Below are 24,576 nucleotides of genomic sequence, written 5' to 3'. Positions count from 1 at the left end.
TTCTATGTGTCTCTGGGATAGTAACCATTTATCAGCCTAGACTTTTTAGGAACACTTTGCTAGTTGTGATTTGTCTTTCTAAGTATCTATGGTCTTCTTGTTTTTCCATAAGGAGTCAGTCATTTCCTTTGTGACTTGTGACCCTTCAGTCAGAAAAAAAAACCTTTCAACTTCAATGTTATGAAAGTCTTTCCTAAGAATTTTTCTTTTTGCATATAAATGTAGATCTGCTGGATGTGTGGCATATAACTATATCCAAATGACATAGGAGGCTGAGGATTGAAAGTTGGAGACCAGTTTCCTGAACTTGGGGAGATCCTCTGGAAATTAGTGAGACTGCATCTCAGAAAACAAAAGGACTGTGAATGTGGCACTGTGTTAATATCTCTCTGGGTTCAATACTAGTACTTATTAAACAAAGAAATAAAACAAAAATAAATAATACAAAAATGGAAAAAATCTTAGATCTCTATGGGATTTACCATTCAATGGAAATTCAAGCATAAACAGTCCCTAAACATATTATGTGGTCAAACAGAAGTCAGACTGCACTGATGTGAAAAACCCAGAAGAGGAAAATCACAGGGAGAGAATGATGAGTGTTCCCTGGAGACTAGCAGGAGGGAGGAGGGGAGGGAGTGGGTATGGATATCAGATACAGGACAACCAGATGCACCTAAAGACACTAAGCTGAATGTTTTTAAAAACAATCTTAATTTTTAAAATAAAATAGTTTGAATAATAATAATAATTATATATATATATATAAGTGAAGAAAATAAAAGGGTGGAGAGGGAAATGGCAACTCTGGTATTGGAACAGGTGTAAGGGGGTGTGCAGTGGGTAATGCTGGCTATGGGGCCACTAGGAGCCACAGGCCTGAAGCTGCTGTTGAAGGTGTTTCTGACCCTGGTGCTCTCTCAGGTGGTTCAGGTGGTTATGGAAGTTGAGCTGGGGTTTCTTTTCTTTTCTTAACTTACTTATCATTACAGACTACTGTGACACATAAGGTTTAAGTGCTTTATTATTTTGTTGGCTTGTTATTACCATAAATGATGTCTCTGCATACTGTTTTGTTCAGCACTGGTGTTGAGATTTACCTCCCTCATGACATGGAGCTGGACGTTGTTGCTTTTCCCTGCTGGATGTGATACCTAGTGTAACTGGTACAAAGGGGTTTTTCTTTTCTCCAGGCATTTTGTTTTCTTCTTCTTTTTTTCTACTTATCTACTTCCAAACAACACTGCTTTGAGCAAATGGGTTTAAATTTAGGGTAGCCTCAGCAATGGAGCAAGAGCCTGTCTCAAAATAAAAAAGGAAAAGGACCATGGATGTAGCTCAGTGGTAAAGTGCTGCTGGTTTCAAGCCCAGTAACAAAAAACAAACAAACAAAAAGAAACCCCAAACAAACAAAACAACAACAAAAAAGCAGACCTGAATGGCATTTACCCATCTAAGAAACTTAAATAGTCCCTTCCAACGTTATGTGGCCCAGGAGAAATTAGACTGCACTGGTTTGAAAAATGCAGGCTAGGCATATCACAGGACTAGAAAGCTGAGGTGTGGCTGAGGACAACAACAAAAATGGGGAGGGAGTGGTCATGGATACCAAATTCAGGAAAATGTGGTAATTAGTGCACAGTTTAGAGAATGCACTTAATGCCAATAAATTGAATATTTTAAAAAATGAATAAAATCTTTAATTTTAAAAGAAGCTAATTATACTAGAAACATAAACATAGAAAATAAAAATAAGGAATAAATAAATGGCAGGGGAGAGGAAGGGAGACTCTGGGTTGGTCTCAGTAAGTGGTGCTGGCTGAGGGGTCAGCAGGGCTTGTTGGTCTGGAGGTGCCATTGCAGGTGTTTTAGCACCAGCTCTCTCTCAGGTAGTGGACGTGGTGAAACTTGAGCTGGAGTTTCCACAAGCAGCAGAGGTTGCCCTGCAGCTGCAAGAGGAGTACAGATCAAGAGACTATCCCTGTTCCTTCCAGGGATAATATATTTCCCACTGCCTTTTACACAGTTCCACACACAAACCACCCTGGCAGTGCTCCTAGAATGCACACAGACAGTGACAGCCCTTCTGCTCATTGCTCCTGCCCCGCCCATTCCGGGATGATATGCTCTGTATGACCATCCCTGTCCCACTGTAACACACTCATATTCCCCCACCTCAGTTTTTCTTACCTTCTGCTGATCCTCCGTGGACTCCAGGTTTTTCTCTCAATGCTGGGCCTGGTGGCCTTGGTCCTCCATGTTGGGCCCTGTCATAGTGACTTGGCTGTGGATACTACCAAGTGGATAGTGAGGCAAGTCAAGGAGTGAGGGTACCACCCAAAAAGTAAGGGAGGGAAGCAGTATGAGAGGCCTGGCTTTTCTTACCATGATGTTGGTTTTATTGGCACCTCACTGTTCAGAGAAGCAGGCTGAAGCACAGAGAGGTTCAGTTCCAGGACTTAGCTTTATGTGACCCTGTCACCCTGGGCAGGGCCTACCTTCCCAATATTAGGTCCATCTCCTGTTGGGTGGAGGAACTCGATGGTGGAGGCCAAAGAGGATGAATCATAGAGGAAGGCAAGCTCCAGGGTCTCCCACCAGGCTCCCCAGGGAATATGCCTGGAACACACATACCGTGCAGGTATCATAAACCTTTGGAGCCACCTGTGCCTTCTTGGTTGGGACATAGAGGAAACATAAGAGTCAGTGCCAAACTGACTCACCAGAAGTGTCTGGGGATGGAGTTTAGTGCAATATCCAAAGCACATAGAGTCTTGTCCCACAGAGGGACAGGAGAGCCCCAGTAGAAGAATGGCTGGAGTTCAAAGTGGGATTGCCAAGGGGATAGTTAGAAACACAGCAGCTTCAGGTGGAAGCTCCATGCAATAAGAGCATTGTCCTATATGTCCCACCAGCACATCACCTTCTGGAGGTGAGAAAACAGGATCATCCCAGACAGGAGGGTGCCTGTGTGATGACAGCCAAGACTTCATTCTCTGTGGTGCTGTTGAAATGGCTTCAGGAGGAATGAGGTCCAGGTCCTAGAGACCTGAAAGTCTGAATGACTGTCGAAACCAGGTCCCCCTGGAAGGTGGTGAGGCCCTGGGACCCCAGCACCTGCTTTCACAGTCTGGGGTGTGTTTTTTGAGACACAAGTACCAGAGAAATGGACCAATTGGCCCATGTTCCTGGTGTTTTGGGTAAATGCAGCCCTACTAATCCTGATGATGTGTAAGACTTTGAGAGTTTGTGAAAGGACAGTCAGGTCACTATCACCTGGACACCTGGGTCTATAGGAGTTTTAATTAGTTGGATGACAGAATGCAAATTGAATTGAAGTGTAATAGTGTTTGTGTCCAAGGCTAAGGTTGCAGAGGGTGCGGATGGGTGAGGAGTTGGTGCTCAGATTCCCCATGGTGTAGGATTATGCCCTACATCTCCCGGCCCTACCAGGAAAGTGGTCCTGGTGGTGTCTGTGCTCTAAGTCTGTTCTGCTATAGCTCTGTCAGTGAAGTCCCCTGTGTCCCATACTTACCCTGAGGCCCAGCTCCTGCCCAGTGGTGCTTGGCCCTGGCTCTTCCTCTCTTGATATAGAACTTATGCTGCAGCTCCAGCGCTTGTGGAGGATAATCTGTGGAAAGCATGGAAGACAGTGCCTGGTAGCTGGCAGAGAGCCCCAGCTCCTGCTGGCCTCCATTTCTTCCCCTTGTGACCTTCTGAACCCAGACCTCATACAGACTCTTTGTTCCAGGCTTTTATCCTGGGAGGACAGTATATGACCCTGGGGGCCCAGGATGTACCCTGGACACTCACATACCCCACCTCCAACCCTGTCCTGGGAGTGACCATGACAGGACACCAGGCTCACAATCTCTCTACCCCAGCTACTCCTGCCTTAGACCTCTTCCCCCATACTGAGTGGGAAGGTAGTGGGGCTCTACAGGGCCACTCATAGTGATGGTTTCTCCTGGACATATCTCACCAAGGCTACCAGGTTTGGGCCTTTAGCTACTTTGAGGAGTATCACTTGGAGGAGTATCACCAGAGCAGCACTGAGAGTGTGATTGAAAGCAAATAGCCATGTCTTGGGGTCCCTGACTTGACCCCTCCTCCAGATATGCTGACATTTCTCCCTCTGGGTGACTATTGGCCCTCCTCCAGCCCCATGACACTTCCATATGTGTACACAGCCAACCTCAACATGTCCCCACATCCCTTGACAGGCCTGGGTGCAGCCAGGGTCCCAGCTCTGAGGAGACCCAGCTAGGTTTCAACCCAGCTCCTCCTCCTGTCCTCACTTGTGACCTTGGAGAAGTCATCATGTCTCTAAGGCTTGTTCTGCCTTCCCCTGCCCAGTGGCATCATCTTAGCATCTGCTTCCTAGCAGCACCATCATAACACTTAGAAGCCACGTTGTCACATCTCTGTAATGCACAAAAGTAGAGATAAAATGTGAAAACAGGTGGGACTTCATATAGAGTAGAGCTAAAAACAAGCCTAGCCTCTTGCCTTGTGACCTTGAAAATGCCATTTTCCTTCCTGGCAGCCTTTCTTCATCTGCATCTTGAGGGGGTTGAAATGAAATTAATGGGAATATCCTCCCCTCCCAGAGCCACCCACCTTGTTTTCTTTGGGATGACTGAGTAAGCAGATCCCTGGGCACCTTAGAGACTTCCCAACAGTGAAATTCTGGCCCTTTCCCAAAACCTTTCCATTCTCAGAGTTGAGTCATGGTACTTGGAGATGGGCTTTCTCTGTTCCATAGAAGTGCTGTCTCCAGCCTCTTTCTTCTTTCTTCTTCTGGTCTCATTGAGTGATCCCAGGTGTGCATAATCACCAGCCACAACTCTGCTTTGTTTTGAACCAGGTTCTCACAGTGTTGCTGAGGTTAACTTTGAACTTGCAATCTTCCTCAGCCTCCCAAGATGCTGATATTATAGCTGTGTACCACCATGGCTGGCATCTTTGTCCTTTTCTGTGTCACCTCCTGGGACCTCCATTTTCTCTGCCCTACACTCTGATCTTCACATGTGGTTTCTGTGTATAAATCTCTGGGTTTGTATCTATTGAGAGGCTGAAAATAAATATTATTACATGGCAAAGGCAGGCAGGTGTCCCTAGGATCATGGATGTTTTTTTTTCCAAAGGAAATCCTATGGGAGATGGATGAATCCTGAGCTAGGAAGTCATGATCCTGCCTTTTCCTCTGGAGTCTGCCTTTGTCCTGTTCTTTGGGCCAGTCCCTCCCTGACACTGGGCCTTGGTTTCCCAAATGTGCAGTGAATGGTTAGAGAGGAACTTACACATAGTCCCTTCTGGTAGATGCTACATAGTTTTCCAGGCCGGGTAGGGTTGGTCAGGGTGGTGCTTCAGGGTTCCATGTTACTGTCTGCACAGGATGGGTGCAGATGTACTCTGCTTGGTGCAGCCTGGCCTTGTGTTCATAGCATGTGTGTGTTATCATTGGCACAGGCATAGAAACAGTGCCTCACAATACATGCCCAGGTCTCCCATCCTTCCTCAAATGTGTGGTCCTTTTGTCCCATCTCCCCAAAGCCAGAGAGTATTATCAGCTTCTCTCAGCTGCATGGATGTGGGGGCAGGGCTGAATCCCCAAAGTATCTGTGAGGTGCTGTGTCTATTAGAGGTGGGCTTGAATGGGAGCCTGGTGAAGGCACCAGATCCACAGAAATAGACATGGCATTCTTGGCCCTGCCTCCTGATCAGACAGGAATATATATGTTCTAGAGGAGGGAAGGGTCTGGCCTGAGTTCATGCAGTGAAGAAGCAGGGGCTTCAGTTGCAATTAGATTTGCCCATCCACTACAGAAATACCACCATCATAGGAGGACAGAAGATACGGAGAGAGGGATAGTTCTTCTTTCTCTATAAAAGAATTGGAGGTGGTGCTCAATGTTGACCTGGATGGCACCTGTGCAGTCAACTCACTGTCTTTCTGCCCCAGGCTCTCTGGAGCTGATTTCCATCTCTGAGTCTGTCCCTGGCCCTAGATGCTGAATTTCAGAAGATTTTTAAGGGAAAGGGAAAGAGAGTGCCACACAGCTTGGTTGGCTCCATGCAAGCTGATCCCCTCATCCTCACATTCCTTCTGCTCTTGTCTCATCAGCTTTATCAGGTGACTCTTAGCTGCAAGAGCGGTGAGGAATGACAACCTTTTAGTTAGAGAGTAACTTGCCCTAGAAACCAGTCTTAGTTCTGAAGAAATGGCCAAAGTGAAAACATGTTCAAGAGCAGACTCTTTCCTTCGCTAAACCCCAAGATAAAGGGGTGAAAGAGAGTCTTCTGGGGGTCTAGGCAGGGGTTTGTGTGTTATAAAACCAGGCCTATTACAAAACCATGCCTTCCTCACAGTGTGATTTTCCCAGAATCTGCAAGTTGCTCAAAAGAGAGTTTATTCATAAGATGGCCAAGGTTGGTAGGGAGAGACTGCAGATTCAAAACCACCTCCCTGAGGTTTAGGGGCATTAATGTGACAAGAAAGTCAATGAAAGGTAATTTGAGGAAAGGGATTCAGTTGTCTGTGTGAATAGGCAATCTACAAAGCACTTTTGGGAGTTCAAAAAATGTTCACAGTAGCATGATCTGAGGGTGGAGTTTTTGGCCTTTTGACTTCAAAAGCTTGCCATAGGACTTCTGTGCAGGCCCAAGTGAAAGAATTGGGGTTTTCAGCTGCTTTGATCTAAAAAATACACTGCCAGTTTTTGAAAAGCAACTTAAGCACACATTAACTTTGTGACCTGCAAGTTGAACAGTTATAGCAAAGATACTGGGATTGTAATATTTTTATTTATAGGAGGTATAGAATTGGGGATACAAAGAGATATCTAAAAGCATGTGAAGTCAGAGTACTCATTAGATTTTTCTTCAGGTTCATTGGAAGAGCAGAGATGAAAGATGCAATAGACCAGGGAAAGGGCTGGGCAAATTAGCAAGGAAACAAACAAATAGTAACTTGTGAGGCAATGACCAAGGCAAAGTACATAGTTAAGCAAAAGGAAATGGAAAGAATATCTCCCTTTGCACAGAGAGAGTGTCAGCATGCTATGTAAAAATGAATGCCAGCCACGTTTTATTTACAAAAAAAATGTATGTGAACCAACATGGTGAATAAGAGCTGGCAGTAATTAAGTTTTCAGAGAGTTACAAATTAAAGCAAGGCAGGCTGGGCAATATCACCATCAGACAGGTGGACTCTACAGTCCCAACATGTGGTGTGATGCAGTGGTGGAAAGCAAAGCTGCAGCAGACGTAAAGCAGTGAGGAGCCTGCATGGAGTAAGCCAGATGATGGCCAAATTCCCAAAGCCAAAGCTGTTAGAAAGGTCAGGAAGTTCAACACACACACACACACACACACACACACACACACACACACACACACACCACATTGATAGGGAGGTGTTTCAATTTGTTTCTCTAAGAATTAGATCAAATTAAAAGAAAATAAATACCTTGGATTTAGTAAGTAGATTGTTACTTGAATAAACAGAAAACAACATGTTATTTGCATGTTCATGGAACCACTGAAAAAATTAATTATATATTTGGCCACAAACATACCTTAACAGGACACAGCGAATTAGAGGAAAAAGCTCTGTTTTGACAAAGATCTAATAGAATTAGTATAAATAATAACATGACCAGTAAATTTTCATTTAGAATTCAAGAAACACTCATCTCAAAAACATATGGATTAAAGAGGACTGACTGTCGAGGCAGATTTAAAATCTGTTGAGAAAGCTCTGAAAGAAAAGCCGTTTGTTCTCAAACTCCTGGGACATAAAACAAAACTGTATTTAGTGGACAAAGTAGACTTACATGAATTTTATATTGAAATAGCAAGACAAATTAAGAGGACCTACATGGTTTAAGTACCAAAGGAAACTGGGAGGAGGTAACTGATCAAAACAAAATGAATGACCTGGAAAACCAGCATGTATTTATATTCATATTTTAGCAGAAACCTGAGCAAAATCTCCCCATGGGTTCATTCAACAGCAAAAACTTACTCATCACAAGTTGCACTTTCCTTGCAAAGGAAGAAGGAGTAGCAGACATATAGGAGATGACGCATGGGAAGGAAGACCTAAGTACAGATCCAGATCATGGATGGGTAAGACTCCAGTTCCCCCAGGCAGGAAAGGATATTTAAAGACATACCAGACAGTATCATGCACCTGCCCAGCCGTCTGCACCCATGACAGCCTAGCAGGACCAGCCTTGGTGGAAAGCCATGTGGCAGTACCCAGGAAAATGAAAAATGCAAATATTCCCCAGAAACTCTTACTTGAACTTATTGGTGTTTTTATTTTTATGTGTGTTTTTGGAGCATTATGTCAAAAACTGGCAGCACATTGCTATATGAGCAAGAAGCATTGTGGTCATGTCCATCTTGCACATTATTAATGTTGATATCAGCCAGGAGAAGGAATGGAGTCAAGTTGAGGAGCTGCCTTGAAGGGACTGTCCCCCTCACCTTGGAGTAGGAACAGAAGATTCAGAAAAGTGAGTGTGATAAGACTCCATTTGTTGTATTTTTCCCCTGGCATCTGCTGATCCATTGGCATTATTGGCGTTGTTAATTTTCCATCACTGTTAGAAATACCTGGGATAGATCAACTTACAAAGAAAGAAAGTTATTTTGGTTCATTATTTCAGAGGTTTCAGTCCATGTTCAGTTGGCCCTGAGAATTTTGCAGTCCATCATGGCAGGAACAAGGACAGAGGAAGCTGCTGACATTCTGATAGCCAGGAAGCCAAGGGGAAGGAGGCAGGAGTCATAATATCCCCTTCCTTTGCATGCTCCTACTGACCTGTTTCCAGTAAGGACTCCCTGGGAGTGAGTCCACCAAGTCCAGATAGTACCTCAGACTGAAAGAGTTAAAAACTTGAGTCTTTGGGGGCACTTATCATAGGCTTGGCACTGTCTACAGTGGCATCCATAGACCACCATGAGAGGAACATGACCTGCTAGACCCCTTTTCCATCCTCATGAGAATATAAAATATGTATGATTTTATCTATTTTTTGAATATTATAGAAGCAGTGAGAAAAATACCAGAAAACATGGAGGAATATTCATGAGATGCTGATGCTGAGGAAGGAACACATCAAGTAAGTATGAAAAACGCTTGAGCTAAAATGTCTATGTCTTTTCTGCTTCTGTGCTAATTGACATCTAGGTGATTGTGGAAGAGAAATAAATGTTTCATTTTTTTAGTGCATGTTTCTTTGAGTTATGAGGATGCAGTTGGTTATTGTGATCCAGGGTGAGGCTGCTCCACCCCAGGGAGATCAGTGACAAACAAAGTATGCTGTGTTCTGACCTGCTTGGCTGTCCCTGTCCCACTCCCAAGGATCATGGGCTAGTGGGTTGAGGGGTCTCCAGCTGGATGTGGCCAGGCAGACCTCGGGTGGGTTCTGCCTGGATTAGGTTGGCTGGGCATTCCTGCTGCCAGGTGGCTGGTGCCTAACTCGTGGACATGTGCACTTTGCCACACCCTTCCCAGCAGGCTGACTCTGTTGAGACAGTCCTGGCACTGCCTACTCCCTGCTTTCGGCCCCAATAGGCTGCCCATAATCTCTTCTATAATTTGTTCTTTTTAGGTATAAATGTCAGGAGAGTGTATTTTTAGATACCATCCATACCTGAAGCATAACTTATTCTAATTAGGATCCTTTTCTTTTGGTTATACATGATGTGGAGCTACACATCATATATAAGGAGAGGAAAGTTATGCCTAATTCATTGCACTGGCTTTCCTATTTCCATTCCCTTCCCTTTCTTCTCCTTTGTCAAACTGAATGAACTTCTTTACTTCCCATCTGCACCCTGCCTTGTGGTTTAGCATCCACATATCAGAGAGAATATCCAGCCTTGGTTGTTGGGATTGACTTATTTCACTTGGCATGACAGTCTCCAGTTCCATCCATTTACCAGCAAGTGCCATAATTTCATTCCTCTTTATGGTTGAAGAATATCCATTGTGTATACAGACCACATTTTCTTTATCCATTCATCTGTTGAGGGGCAGCTAGGTTGGTTCCATAGCTTGGCTATTGTAAATTTAGCTGGTGTAATTATTGATGTGATTTTTGAAGGTGGATTCTGTCTCCTGAATCTTGACTGAACTTGTTAATTAGTCCTGACAATTTTTAGTTGAGGTTGTAGCATTTTCTGTGAATAGAACTTATCATCTGCCAACAGAGACAACTTTTTCTTCCTGGTTTGGATGCCTATCGTTTCTTTTTCCTGACTGACTCCTCCAGCTGGAACATCTAGCACTATTTGGAATTGATGTCATTGAATTGTGGGCATCCTCACCTTTGTCCTGATCTTAAAGGAAAAGCTTTCATTTTTCCATCAGTTTCATCTGTTTGACCTTTGTTATCTTGTGCTACATCCCTTTTTTTGCCAGATTTTTGGAGGATATTCATCATAAAGAATGTTGAATCTTTTCAGAATAATTTTTCTATACCTACTGACATAATATGATTTAATCATTTATTTGGTCATTGTGGTTTATCTCATTAAATTGTGTTTTTTGAAGCATTTTTGCATCCCTGGGATAAATCCCCTTGATCCTAGTATATGATTAATTGAATGTGCTATGAGTTAGTTTATTTGTATTTTGTTATTTATATGTATGGAGATGACAGATATTGGCTTGTAGGTACTGCTGTTGTTTTGTACTAACTGCATTTGTCTTTGGCATCAAGTTTGGAAGTGCTTACTGCAGTTCAGTTCCTCTAAGATTTTAAAGAGTACCCTTCTCTTTTTTTCAATGATTAAAGCAGATAATATATTTGTTTATACCATATTAATATTCTTAATGATATAGATACTTAACATATTGTATGTTGATGAACTGTTTTTTAAAAATATTTTTAGATGTAGATGAACACACAATATCTTTATTTATTTTTATGTGGTGCTGAGGATCAAACTCAGTGCCTCACACATGTTAGGTGAATGCTCTGCCACTGAGCCACAACCTCAGCCCTGATGAAAATATTTTTGAAAGTATATTTTTTTGAGTAGCCTTCTGGAAAAAGTACACTAAATATAGCTTCTAGTCATGTTACTTCCTTAACTTGAAATTATTTAAAACTCTTTTCTTCAGAAGAGGGTTAAATAGCACTCATACCAAAAGTCTAGTGAATCTGACATGTTCTTTCTCCCATTTTTGCATGTTCACTTACAACCATCATTTTGCTGCAAAATTTTTACTGTGTCTCTCAAAAATCAATACTATGAAAATTCTGAAAGGTTTGGCAATTTTTTTGAGTCTCTGAATAATCACAGCATTCTGTAAATCTGCTTCTTCCACTGTGAGTGTCTCATCTCGCAAGTTGAAGAAAGTGCTGTTGCCAGGGAAAAGTGAGGACTTCTTTGAGATCCTTGGTATTTTTCAATGAAGTCTCTTATGTGGCTCATCCTATGAGATGTATTGAATTTCTGAACAATCCTTTTCCCATTGGCTAAGTAAGATATGTGTATTATCGATAGGCTCCAAGTTGTTCAGTGACACGGTAGACAGATTATTTTTATTTTCAACTTCAATACTCTTTGCTTTAGAAACAAATTTTGGTGTGGCACTTCCCACAGTCTGTGACCCTGTCCTGAGAAGGGCTGGAACACAGGCTTAGTAGACACACAAAGTTCAGTTTTCTTATCTTAAACATCCACCTCTTCTTTATCAAAAATTCCTTGTAATTCTGATGGTAATTCCCCTTTTTTGATCGATTCAGAAACTGCTGACTTGCACCATCAGAATAACTTCTAAAATCATCATTGACTGTGAATCCATTTTTCCATAATTTTATTCTTATCATCTTATTATCTACTTCTGTTCAGTGGGGGACAAGCATTTGGCACTAACCTTCTGAGCTTCCTCAAAAAGGCTATCAACAAAATATTCACAATTTTTTGTTGATTATCACTAAGAGGTTGATTGTTGGATCCTGTTTCAGAAACCCACTTCTCTTTTATACTTTCAAGATTATCTTCTTCTTTCATTCTCTTTGTGTTACTTTAATTCCAGCAACTGGGGAGGCTGAGGCAGAAGGATCACAAATTCAAGGCTCACCTTGGCAATTTAACAAGACTCTCTGAGCCTGGGTCATGGCCGGGTCCTTAATTGCCCCCAACTCGGGGGCACCACCCCTGCCCCTAGGCTGGAACCCCTCCGGGCCACGCTTAGCTGCCCCAACAACCTTTCAGACTCTGTGGCCCCACCACACCAATGTAGCCCTACTCCCTTGGTGTCCGAGGGGTGCCTTGTGGGTGCCAGAGCCAGCTCTGTGCAGACTGAAGAGTGTACTGTGGTGTGGGGCCAAGGGTATCCTTCTTAATTTTTCCTTAAGTGCTTGATAAAATTTACCAGTGAAGCCATGTGGTTTTGGACTTTTCTTTTTGGAGAGTTTTTTGATTATTAATTAATGTCTTTATTCATTATTGGTCTGTATACCTGTTCTCTTTTTTTAATGATTCAGTCATGATAGAGGTGTCTAAAGGAAACATTTTGCCCTTCAATACCTATCGTCAAATTCCTATGCCTAGGAAAATTTTCATCTGTTTCGATCTCTTTCAATTGACATATTCTGAGGATTTCATATAGATGCAAACATATAAAATATTTTTGGCATAATTTTTTCAGATTGGAAGAAGTTTTAAGGCAGGGGTATATCCCTGGTGGAGTAGCACAGGGGTGGTTTGAGGTTGTGCCTTTCATTTCAAGCATAAGGCTCTGAACTTGTAGCAGCTTCCATGAGCAACTGATATGCTTTGTAAAGTCCTCTCTTGCTCACAAAGGCTGAATGTGTCCTGCTGTTGCAGCTGAGAACTGCACCTGGCTTCTTCCCATTCAAGGTGGTCTCTGATTCCTGACCTTCCCATGAAGGAACTTCCCTGAGTGAAAAGGGGCTCCATGGATGGAATCATTGCCACTAAGCTGGGACCAATTCCTGTAATTTTCTTTAATTCATGAAGATCCAGGTTGCTTTTCTGTGAAGCTGAATTATGGAGCTGGAGGGGCTGATACAGTTGTTCCCTGACCCTTGGTTCCTTACCAGGGACCACAGTGGCCTCCAGAACTGTGTGATCTAATCTTAACTTACCTCTGCCCTTCTGTTCTGCCAGCCCTGCCTTCCTCATGAAGGCGCCAACTCCACAAAGAGACTTGAGTTGTGAAAACTGTGGCCAAGATACTAAAACATGCACAATTTACTAGTCTTATAACATTATAGTGTCCTTTATTACCATGTTGTTATAATTATTATAACAATAGTAAAGAATACACCGACCTGCACAGGATGGAGAGAACAGGAATGATGAATATCTCATGGGGAGGGCATAGTTACATGACAGGAAGACTGTGTCTTTCATATTCTTAGTTCATGTTGAATTCTGCACTTTCTTCTTTTGTATTGTTTCATTTTTTGCTGCTGGTGATTGAATCTAAAGGTACTGTACCAAAGAGACAAACCTCCAGCACATTTTCTTTGTAATTTTTGAGTCAGGGTCTCACTGAGTTGCTTTTGGCCTAGCTACTGTGCTGGGGCTGGCCCTGAACCAGCCATCATCTTGCCTTAGCCTCTGGAGTTGCTGGGATCACAGGTGTGCAACACCAATACAGGCCTGCAGTTTACTCTTAAGAAATATTACTTTTTTTTTAGTAAATGCCCTTAACAATGAAACTCCAGAGTTTACTTTGTGTGTGTGTAGAAAGGGATAAAATTTCATAAATGCAGTTTTATATGATTGAATATTATTTTATAATAAAATTATTTATCAATTAATTAAGAAAAAATTCCCCACTTCTTGCCCATGAGAGCATCATTGATGACTGGGCAGATCACTCAAGGTCCCTCTCATGAGTCTCTCTGTGGCCCTTTCAGTCTGTCTCACATTCTCCTACACAGGTTCATTTACATATATTTCTGGGGATGTTTAAATTATAGAAACATCCTTTTAAAACTGGTGATCTCAGTACAGACATCATGAATGCATCATTTTTTTTTCAGGTAACAGATTCCTTGCCCCTTTGCCTGTGGGCACAGGCAGACCCACCTCAGCAGCTGCACAGGTTTCTCTGCAGCAGATTTCTCCACCAAAGACTTCCACATGGGTGATAGTGGGGGCTTCAGTTCCTTGCTGTTCCAATGTCTTCTGTGAAGGAGTCTTCCAAAGAAGTCTTGAAAAATGGTGCCAAGTCCATAGGTGGAATTAATCCCCAGCATTAGCCATGCTAGGTAAAGGTATACTCTTGTAGAAATTTGTTGGTTGTTGACAAAGAGTTCTGTGTCCATGGCCCCATCTCCCAGGGGATGCCTCCCACATATTCACCAGTGCTGGCCATGAACCAGTCAGTGTGAAGGAGGCAAATGCTACCTCAGTATCGTGTGTTTTGTATGGGTTCACTGGGAGGTTGAATGTGTCTGACATTCTCTGCCCAATATGGTGATTTCATTTTGAATTCTAGGAGTTTGTCTTTTGTCCTAGAAGGAAAGTTTACTCAGGAGGTTTGGGTATCCCTAGGAGCAGTAGTCATTTCCTTTGTGGCACCTGACACTTATGTCACAGAAAAGATGTTCCCAGCCCAATGTTATTAAAATATTTACTGTGGGGCTTTACTTTTTACATATAACTTTGACATATCTGGTTTTTCGACTTCTAACCAAACAAAAATGTAATCAACACCTTCAATATTATTTGGCCAATAGAAATCTTAGTGCACTGATGTGAAACAAACAAACAAAAAATCCGGGATAAGAATCTCACAGAAAGATGACCAGAGGAAGGGAGAGGGACTTCCTATGGGTAGAGGATGAGGAAATGTCTCTGCACCTAGACGGGTGATGGCTGTATGACATGAAAATGTACTTCACTGCACTGAACTAAGCATTTCAAAATGAGTAAAATGTTAAATTTTGATTAAAATTAAAACAAACTACTAAAATAAAAAGGAAAACAAGTAAAATGGTAAGAGAGCGGAAGGGTCACTCTGAGAGAATGTTCAAGTAGCTCAGAAACTGGCACTAGCTGTGGATCCACTTGGAGCTCCAGTCCTGGTGCTGCTCCAGAAGTTTCTGCCCTGACTCTCTCTCTGATGGTCAAGGTGGTAATGGGACTGGAGCTTAAGCTTAAGGGGCTTTACCTAAGGTTTTCTCTAATAATTCCAATATTATTGATCTTGAGTTATCCATCCAGGAGGTAACCGTACCAGCATTTCCATACCCACTCTGCCTATTTGTTTCTCCGTAGTAGATAATGAGACCTATAATCCAGGCAGTCCCTTCTGTTTTGCTCTTGCTAATGAAACTATTGTAGATAACTCTAAGAAGTCCTATGTTGGGCTATTTCTCACTGACCTTAGAGTGATAGTTAATGCCACCTATAGCCATAGACACCCCATGGCAAATGCAAGAAACCCTTGCTGCCAACATACCCAATAACACTTTTTGGAAAGCCCCCCCTCAGGTAATGATGTCATCCCATAGAATCAATGTGTCACTGCCGTACCTTGTCTCCTTGATAAGAGGAATTTCTCTGGGGAAGAACAACATCTATGGGTCCTGGTAACCACCATCGTTGCTACAGCGACTGTGCTGCTCCATAGTATCCAGACTGCTCAGACTCAAACAATTTGTCTACTGCCATGGCAGAAGCCTTTGCCATTTAAAAATGACTTAAATAAACTCTCCTGAGCCGCTATTGTAGTCATTTAGCAAGAACTAGGCCTCCACCAGGAACAACTAGATTTTCTGTTTATGTTGCAAAGGCTCATTTGTGACCCTGAATTCCATAGTATTTGTGTCACCAATATGCTGTGTCTAAAAATGTAACCTTACACTTCTCCAAATTTTCTCAGTATATTAAGAGTTCTTGGGAGGCAAACTATATTATGACTATGCATAATAACCTTACTAAGGCAATTGCCAAAATCAATGAGACTAAGGTGTCTATCTTGACAACCTCTTCTTCTAGGGATTGACTGAACATTGGAAAAATGTTAATATTAATCTGATAGCCAAATTAACTAATCCTCATAATGCTATTACCCTGGTATTACTGTTTATAATAGTGATAATATTTTCTTGTGTTGTGAGATGCTTATGTACCCATGTAAAGGTCACTGAACAACAACAACAACAACAACAAAACAGCAATGCTAGGCTGAAGTCATTGCAGCATACTCAGGGGGGAGATGTGGGGACAAGTGCATGGACTACTGTATACGTGGCATACACTAAAAGGGTGTCTGAGTGGCAGGCAACTCCCCTGGTGCTAGGCACGTGAGTGGCAAACCACTTACCCTGAAGGCACAGCCCTGGGCATGAGGCCATGGGTTGCAGTCCCTGTGCTTGCTCCACAGCCCACTCCTCAATTGGTTGCTGCAAGGGTAATTAGCAGAAATTGCATTGGTGGCTGCTTGTAACCTGTTTAGCTACTGCCTGAGTATATATACATGGTAACTGCAATAAAATCAGATTTGCTTCCTGCTTGGTCTCCAGAGGTCTTGATTAGTGACTCTGTAGCCACACTCTTTCTCTACCCTGTTCTGTGGACCTCCTTGCTGGATGAGAGCTCACACAGGGAGGCTGAGGCAGGAGGATAATGAGTTCCAGGACAGCCTGAAACATTCAGCAAGATCCTGTCTTAAAAGAATAAAAATTGAAAAGAACTGGGATGTAGCTCAATGGTAAATCACCCATGGTTTCAATTCCCAATAGCACACTCATGCAAAAAAATCATATAGAATTATAATTTGTACATCATAAAATGTTATCATTTTACATGGAACATTGCCATGCTTTATGAGAAATAGAATTTTTCCATAATTGTGAAAAGTTCTCTCCCTCATTTTCACAGGTCCCAGGCAAACCATCGATTGGCTTTCTGTCACTATACACTGATTTTAATTTTACTTTTATGAGAATCTCACAGAAAGGGTCTCATACAGTTTTTCAGTCTTTCCTGTCTCACACAATCTTTCATGTATTATGTCACTCTATTTTCTTTGAATGCTGGTGATCAAATCCCAGGCCTTGAGCTTTCTATGCAAGCACCTACCACTGAACAACATCCCCAATCCAGTCCTCACACAAATGTTTCTCAGAAGCACCCACAATCAGGATTTCATTTTATGAATATATCACACTTTGTTTATTCATTCCCTGATCAAGGGACATTTTAAATACTTGAAAATCACACAAGAGACATATGTGCTATTTTCAATCGTGGAGACTATGTTTAAAGCTGCTATGAACATACACATATAAGCTTCATGATGCACGTTTTCTTTTCTCTTGGATAAGAACGTAAAAGAGGGATTGCTGGGTCTTAATGTTTGTATGATTTTATAGGAAACCAAGACACTGCTTTACAAAACATTGAACCATTTTAGATCCCTGCTAGCCATGTATGAGGAGTCCCCCCACAGCCTCACCAACAGGATTGTCAGTGTTTGTGGCAGTCAGCTATCTGTCACTGTCATAAAATACCTGAGACATAAAGATCACCGAGATAGAACTTGAAAGAAGAAAGATTTGTTTTGGCTCAAGGTTTCAAAGGTTTCAGTGCATAGCTGCTTGGCCCTATTGCTTGGGCCTGTGACAACACAGCATGTCACAGTGGGAGGACATGGTCAGGAAGCAGTTCACCTCACAGCAGCCAGGAATCCAAATGACAGACAGGAAGGGCTGGTTTCCCAATGTCCATTTTTAGGGCACACTCCTGATAACCTAACCCAACCTAACCTCCTCCCACTAGGGCTCATACACTGAAGATCCCATTCCTCCAGTAGCACCAGGGATTGGGGACCAAGGCTTTGACACATGGGCCATCAGGGGAGGCTTCAGGTCCAAACTACAGCAGTCTAATTCTTAAGCATTCTGTTGCTCAATTGTGTGTCATTGTGTTTTAAATTTACATTTGTCTTAAGACTACTGACCCTGAGCATCTTTTTATGACACTCATATATCTTATTTATGTTGGTTTGTCTCTGTGTCTTCTATTTTTGTACCATTGGTCTACATGTCTATTTTGGTGCTAACACCATGCCATTTTTGTTACTATTGCTCTGTAATATAGTTTAAGGGTCTTATATTGTGGTGGCTCCTGCTTGAGTTTTCTTGCTAATGATTGCTTTGTCTACCCTGGGTATCTTATTTTTCAATAGTGAATGTCATGATATATTTTTTTCATCATTAATTTTAGTAATTTGTGTTTTCCCACTTCTTCCCTTCATTAGCATGGTTAAGGATTTATTAGTTTCATTCATACTGTCAAGGAACCAACTTTTCATTTTGTCTTTTTTTTTTTGCAATTGTTTCTTTTGTTTCAATTTCATAGATTTCAATTCTGATTTTAATTATTTCCTGTCTTCTATTTTTGGTGTTGATTTCTTCTTTTTCTAGGGCTTTGAGATGTAATGTTAGGTCATTTATTTGTTGATTTTTTTATTCTTTTAGGGAATTGCCACAGTCTGGCTGGGCACAAAATAACCAAGCCACCACGAGGCACTTGTAGGTTCAAAATAGGAACTCCTTTATTCTCCGAACTCCTGCGAAGGCCACCCACGGGGTCCTTCCAGGAAAACCCACCAACTGGAAATACCTCCTCCAGCACTTCCCCAACCAACTCGAACTCTCCAGGAATCCCTGTGAGAACTCCAAAGTAGCTCCAGAACTCCAAAGCAGCACATGAACTCCAAAGGAGCAGGGCCAACACGGACTGCAGGGGTCTAATATACAATTGAATACACACCTTAACATAACCATCTTCATCTCAATGGCTGGCATCACCTCTCAACCACTTCCTTCTGGAAAAAATGCCATGCCTCATTCTAACTTGGCTGTGGCTCTCAGCATCTCCCCACTTCTGTTTAATTAAACACCAAGCATGTGGTTTAGGGACTGTGCCTGTCTTAGGTTGTCCAATTCCACATATGGTCCTTACCCATCATCCGATGAGGTGACCTCAAGGCATCAGCCTCCTGTCTTAGGTTGGTACCATTGCAATTGGATCATACCCGTCAATGACTACTGGTTCAGCATACAGCCATACTTGTGGATAGGCCAGTGGAGGAGGTGAGGTTCTTTGCCTCACCTCTGTTGGCCCCCAAATTTGGCCTTTGCAACAGTGGGGGTGTGAGGTTCTTTGCCTCACCTCTGTTGGCCCCCAAATTTGGCCTTTGTACCAGTGTGTGTGGGGGGTGACGTTCTTTGCCTCACCTCTGTTGGCCCCCAAATTTGGCCATGGTACCAGTGGGGGGGTGAGATCTTTGCCTCACCTCTGTTGGCCCCCAAGTATTAGCTGAACGAAAATCACTAGCAGAAGGGAGGAGGATACAGAAATGCCATGACACCAAGGCAATTGACGGCTCCTTTGGGAAAATTGTACCACCGATGACACCATCAGCAAAGATACGCCAGCACTACAACAATTCACTGCACCAACAGATAGTTCACAATGCATACAAGTGATACATAGTCCAGGCAAGTTCTGGACCAGATGCACGCGCGTGCGTGTGCGCGTGCACACACACACACACAAAAACTAAAAATGGATTAAAGACACAGAAACAGATCCACATAAATCTGATTTATGACAAAGGTGCCAAAAGCACACATTGGAAAAACAAGAGTCTCTTTATAATTGGGGCTGGGAAAATTCAATAGCAATGTGTACAAGGATGAAAATAAATCCCTATCTTTCACTTTCCTAGGAATTAGAACAGAAACACCAAATTGCTACAGGAATGTGGAAAAGATTCCAACACATTGGAAGGGGTACTGACTTCCTTGATAAGATCCTTAAAACTCATGAAATAAAAGTGAGAACAAGTGTGAAAGCATCAAAGTAAAAAGATTCTGTACAGGAGAGAAAACAGTGAAAAGAGAGCCGACAGAATCAGAGAAAATGTAAGATACCCTTCCACAAGGTATGAATAATCAGAAATATTATATAAATATTGTACACTAACAATCGGAAAACCTTAATGAGCCAAATAAATGGGCAAAAAAAAAATCTAAAAGGAGATTTCTTACAAGAAAAAAAATAGAATGGCCAACTAACATGATGCTGAGTATTCTGCAGTGGAGGAGCAAATCGACTCCAACTGAGGCCACAGCATCTACTTAACTCACCATGTGGACTCAGGCCAGACCCTTCCCTCCTCTAAGACATACCTAATCCTGTTTGATCAGGAGGCAGGACCAAGAGTGTCACAGACATTTGTGTGGATCTGGTTCCTTCGCCAGACTCCCATCTAAGCCCACTTCTATTAGTCACGGCACCTCACATTCGCTTTGGGGATCCACTCCTCCCCCCACACCCATGCAGTGAAGAGAGGCTTACACTTTCTGACTCTGGGGAGATGAGACAAAAAGGATCTCACATTGGAAGGATGAGAGACCCAGGAGTGTGTTGTGTGGCACTGTCTCCATGCCTGTGACAATGGTAGAATATACATGCTGGGAACACAAGGCAAGCTGCATCAAGCAGGGCACACCTGCACCTACGCTGGGAAGACAGTAACCTGGGACTCTGCAGCCACCCTTTGCAACCCTGCCCAGCCTGGGAAACTATGCAGCAGAAGGCCTATGTGTCACTTCCTCTCTAACCCTTCACTGCACAAGTGGGAAACTGAGGCCCAGTGTCACATAGGGACTGGCCCAGAAAATAGGACAAGGATAGAATCCAGAAGAAAAGGCAGAGTCCTCACTTTGTAGCTCAGGCCTAAGTCATCTCCCATAGTGTTTCCTTTGGATAAAGAACTTCTGTGATCCTGGGGACTCCTGCCTGCTTTTACCATGTGACAATATTTTTTTCAGCCTCCAAATAGGTACAAAAAAGAGGCATACACGTGAAGATCAGAGAGTAGGATAGAGAAAATGGAGGCCCCAGGAGGTGACATGGAAAAGGAGAGGCCAGGCATGGTGGTGCACATCTGTGATACCAGCAGCTTGGGAGGCTGAGGAAGGAGGATCAGAAGTTCAAAGTTAACCTCAGCAACACTGTGACAACCTGCCTCAAAATAAAACACAGAAAACCAGGTTGGTGATGAGGCTTGGGGGTTAATCGCCCCTGGGATCACTCCCTGAGACCAAAAAACAAAAAGAAGAAAGAGGAGAGAGACAGCACTTCCATGGAATAAGGGCAGCCTGTCTCCATGTACCCTGACTGGGATGCAGAGAATGGAAAGGGGGAAAAGGCCAGAATTTCATTGTTGGGGGTCCCTAAGGTGCCTAGGCTTGTGCTTACTCTCAGTCATGCCAAAGAGAACAAGGTAACAAGGTGGGTGGCTCTGGGAGGTGAGGATATCCCCACTAATTGCATTTCAACCCCCTCAAGATGCAGATGGAGAAAGAAGGCCAGGAAGGAAAATGGCATTTTCAGTCATGAGGCGAGAGACAATGCCTGTTCTTAGCTCTACTCTATGTGACAGTTTACCTGTTTCCATATTTTACCTCTACTTTTGTGCATTATAGACATGTGACAACCTGGTTTGTGTCATCTCACACATGTCTGGTGACTTTGCTAGGAAGTAGATTCTAGGATGACGCCCCTGTGCAGGGGAACACTGGTTAAGCCTTACAGGCATGATGACTTGTCCACAGACCCATGAGAGGACAGGAGGAGGAGCTGGGTTGAAACCTAGCTGTGTCTCCTCAGAGCTGGGCCCTGGCTGCACCCTGGCCTGTCAAGGGATGTGGGGCCAGTGTTCGGGTTGGCTGTGTACACACATAAAAAGTCATGGGGCTGGAGGAGAGCCAACAGAGGGACACACATGGGCTTATGTGGAGGATGGGTTAGGCCAGGAACCCCCAAGACATGGCCTCCCTTCCTTGGTCATAGAGCCAAACAGAACTTGGAACCCAGTAACCAGGCACCCACATTCTAGCAACCGCCTCCTCCCAGCTCATTTGGTGAAGAACTTTGAAAGCCAAAACATGTTTTCCTGCTTCCCCTGTGGAGGCCTACCCTTTAGGAGGCCCCGCCGCCAGAGCTCCCCCTAGGGCTGCACGGCCCTTCCCCAGACCCAATCCACTGGACACCCGAGAGAAGGAACTTTTGGAAACGACTGCGATGATGCTTTAGATCCTCCTGCAAGTGCCTCGCTGGTCGTACACCTCCAATTGGCACTCCTGCAAGTGGGAGGAGGAGCTTTAGGTCCACACCTGATAGCCCTGGTGAGGTACATCCAGGAGAGACCATCACTGTGAGTAGCCCTGCAGAGCCCCACCACCTTGCTCCTCAGTAGGGGAGAACAGGGACCTGAGGCAGGAATAGGTGGTGGGAGATTGTAAGCCTCCTGTCCTATCATGGTCACCCCCAGGACAGGGATAAAGGTGGGCAATGAAAGTGTCCACAGTACATCCTGGGCACCCAGTGTCATTTTCTGTCCTACAGGGTAGAAGCCTGAGACACAGGATCTGTATGAGGTCGAGGGAGCAGAAGGTCACAAGAGATACAAACACCCTGAATGGAGGCGAGCAGGGGCTGGGGCTCCCGGCCAGCTACCAGGCACTGTCTTCCATTCTTTCCACAGTTTATCCTCAACAAGGAATATCAAGAGCCATGCACCACTGGGCAGGAGCTGGGCCTCAGGGTGAGTGCGGGAGGGGACTGTACGTGCAGGGTACAGAGCAGAATAAAAGTGAATAAGAGGAAAGACACCACCAGGACCACCTTCCTGGTAGGGTTGGGAGGTGGAGGGCAGGGTCCCCATCGTGGGGAATCTGAACAACAAATGCTCACCCATCCTCCCCACCCTCTATGCCTGTCTCATTCTTGGACTCATCCAAGGTCACTGTTCCCATAATTTTGACATCATCAGAACAATGACATGGACATTATTTCATTTCAATTCTCTGATGATTTGTACTCTGCCATCCAACTGACTATAACTCCAACACCCAGGTGTCTAGGTGACAATGGCCTGACGGTCCTTCCACACACTCTCCAAGTCTTACACAGGATCAGGATTACTAGGGCTGCGTTTAGCTGAAACATCACAAGGATCCTGCCAATTGGTCCATTTCTCTGGTACTTGTGTCTCAAGGAACACAGACTGGGAAAGCAGGATCTGGGCCCCCAGGACCTCACCACCTTCCAGGGGGACCCAGGTTCCACAGCCATTCAGCCTTTCAGGGCTGTGGGACCTGGACCTCATTCCCTCCTGGGGCCATTTCAACAGCACCACAGACAATGATGTCCTGGGTGTCCTCATACAGGGACCCTCCTGTCTGGGGTGAGTCTGTTTTCCCATCTCCAGAAGGTGATGTGCTGGTGGGACTCAGAGGATAAGCTCCTAATGCAGGGAGCTGCCACCTCTGCTCAGCTAACAAACTGGCCTGAAGCTGCTGTGTTTCTAACTATCCCCTCAGGAATTCCACTGTGAGCTCTGCCAGCCATTGCTCTGATGGGGCTCTCCTGTCCCTCTGTGGGACAAGCCCCTATGAGCTTTGGCTATTGCACTGGACTCCATCCCCAGACACTTCTGGTGGTCAGTTTGGCACTGACTCTGTTTCCTCAATGTCCCAACCAAGAAGGTGGCTACAGAGGGGAGGATACCAGCATTGGATATGTGTTCCAGGCGTACTCCCTGGGGGACCTGGAGGACACCCTGGAGCCCATCTTCTTCTTTGACTCATCCTCTTCGGCCTCAAACATCTCGAGTTCCTCCACCCAACAAGAGATGGGCCAAATGTTGGGAAGGTAAGCCCTGCCCAGGGTGACAGGGTCACATACAGCTGTGAGTCCTCGAACTGGCCCTGGGCCTCTCTGAGCTTCAGCCCTCTCCTCTGAACTGTGGGGTGCCAAGATCACTGACCTCATGGTAGGAAAGGCCAGGACTCTCATACTGCTGGACCCATCTGTCTTGGGTGGTCTCCTGCCTCTCTCACTTGCATTTGCCTCACTACCCACTTGGTAATGTCTACAGCCAGGTCACTGTCACAGGCCCCGAGGAGGAGGACAAAGGACACCAGGTCCCAGCCTTGACAGGAAACCTGGAGCCCATGGAGGAACAGGCGGAAGGTGAGGAGGACTGAGGTGGGGTATGAGTATGTCAGAATGGGACAGGGATGGACAAGCAGAGCATACTGCACAGGAACTGGGGCGGGGCAGGAACAACCAGAGGCAGAGCTGTCATTGTCTGTGTGCATTCTGGGAACGCTGCCTGGGGTTGGGTTTGTGTGTGGAATTGTGTGAAAGGCAGTAGGGAATATTCTGTCCCTGGACCTAACATGGATAGTCTGTGGACTTTTACTCCTCTAGCCGCTCTGGTGCTTGTGGAAGCTCCAATTCGAGGTCCACCATCTCCACCATCTGATAGAGAACTGGAGCTGGACAAACCTGCAGTGGATGATCAGGGTCAACACCCCCTGCTGGCCCTTCAGTCAGCACTGCATCTAGAGAGGAATCCAGAGCCTCTGTTCTTCTCCCAGATCATTTGGTTGTTTGTTTTTATAATCTGTGTTTATTATTCTATTATTTAGAATTAAAGATTTATTTTCATTGTTAAAAGATGCAGTCATTTGTCATCAA

At 44.1% G+C, this 24,576-nt stretch overlaps 2 protein-coding genes and 1 pseudogene across 4 annotated transcripts in view; 1 reads left to right on the top strand and 2 right to left on the bottom strand.

The window, feature by feature from the left end:
• Positions 1-1,670: 1,670 nt before the first annotated feature.
• LOC110599559 (uncharacterized) overlaps positions 1,671-24,576 on the bottom strand; it is a 77,399-nt gene continuing 54,493 nt past the window's right edge. The window contains exons 3-5 of the mRNA XM_078041103.1: positions 3,536-3,631; positions 2,191-2,619; positions 1,671-1,949 (exon numbers count right to left, since the gene is read on the bottom strand). Coding sequence (XP_077897229.1) covers positions 2,495-2,619; positions 3,536-3,631 — 221 coding nt within the window. The 3' untranslated portion in view covers positions 1,671-1,949; positions 2,191-2,494. The remainder of the gene's footprint in view (positions 1,950-2,190; positions 2,620-3,535; positions 3,632-24,576) is intronic.
• On the top strand, positions 2,614-24,555 carry LOC120884239 (uncharacterized). Of its 3 annotated transcripts, XM_078043001.1 has the most exons (9): positions 2,614-8,525; positions 9,061-9,134; positions 14,046-14,273; positions 19,751-19,966; positions 20,859-21,080; positions 22,438-22,636; positions 23,624-23,745; positions 23,972-24,066; positions 24,307-24,555. In XM_078043001.1, the coding sequence occupies exons 6-9, from the start codon at positions 22,511-22,513 to the stop codon at positions 24,525-24,527; spliced, it is 564 nt and encodes a 187-aa protein (XP_077899127.1). In that variant the 5' UTR covers positions 2,614-8,525; positions 9,061-9,134; positions 14,046-14,273; positions 19,751-19,966; positions 20,859-21,080; positions 22,438-22,510; the 3' UTR covers positions 24,528-24,555. The 3 variants fall into 3 exon arrangements, with proteins under 3 accessions (XP_077899127.1, XP_077899126.1, XP_077899125.1); XM_078043000.1 differs by having other exon boundaries at positions 22,438-23,745; XM_078042999.1 differs by having other exon boundaries at positions 20,859-23,745.
• Positions 9,812-21,131, bottom strand: LOC144376198 (UBX domain-containing protein 2A pseudogene; annotated as a pseudogene).

This window comes from Ictidomys tridecemlineatus, chromosome 3, assembly GCF_052094955.1.
Source record: "Ictidomys tridecemlineatus isolate mIctTri1 chromosome 3, mIctTri1.hap1, whole genome shotgun sequence".
NCBI lineage: Eukaryota > Metazoa > Chordata > Mammalia > Rodentia > Sciuridae > Ictidomys > Ictidomys tridecemlineatus.
This window is presented reverse-complemented; position numbering and strand designations above follow the sequence as displayed.

What these genes read in the sequence shown, in the direction of transcription:
- LOC120884239 (XM_078043000.1), top strand. Translation starts at nt 23,450, where the DNA reads ATGGGGCTCTCCTGTCCCTCTGTGGGACAAGCCCCTATGAGCTTTGGC. An exon ending in ATGGGCCAAATGTTGGGAAG is followed by an intron (nt 23,746 to 23,971) that starts GTAAGCCCTGCC and finishes TAATGTCTACAG; the next exon opens with CCAGGTCACTGTCACAGGCC. An exon ending in CATGGAGGAACAGGCGGAAG is followed by an intron (nt 24,067 to 24,306) that starts GTGAGGAGGACT and finishes TTACTCCTCTAG; the next exon opens with CCGCTCTGGTGCTTGTGGAA.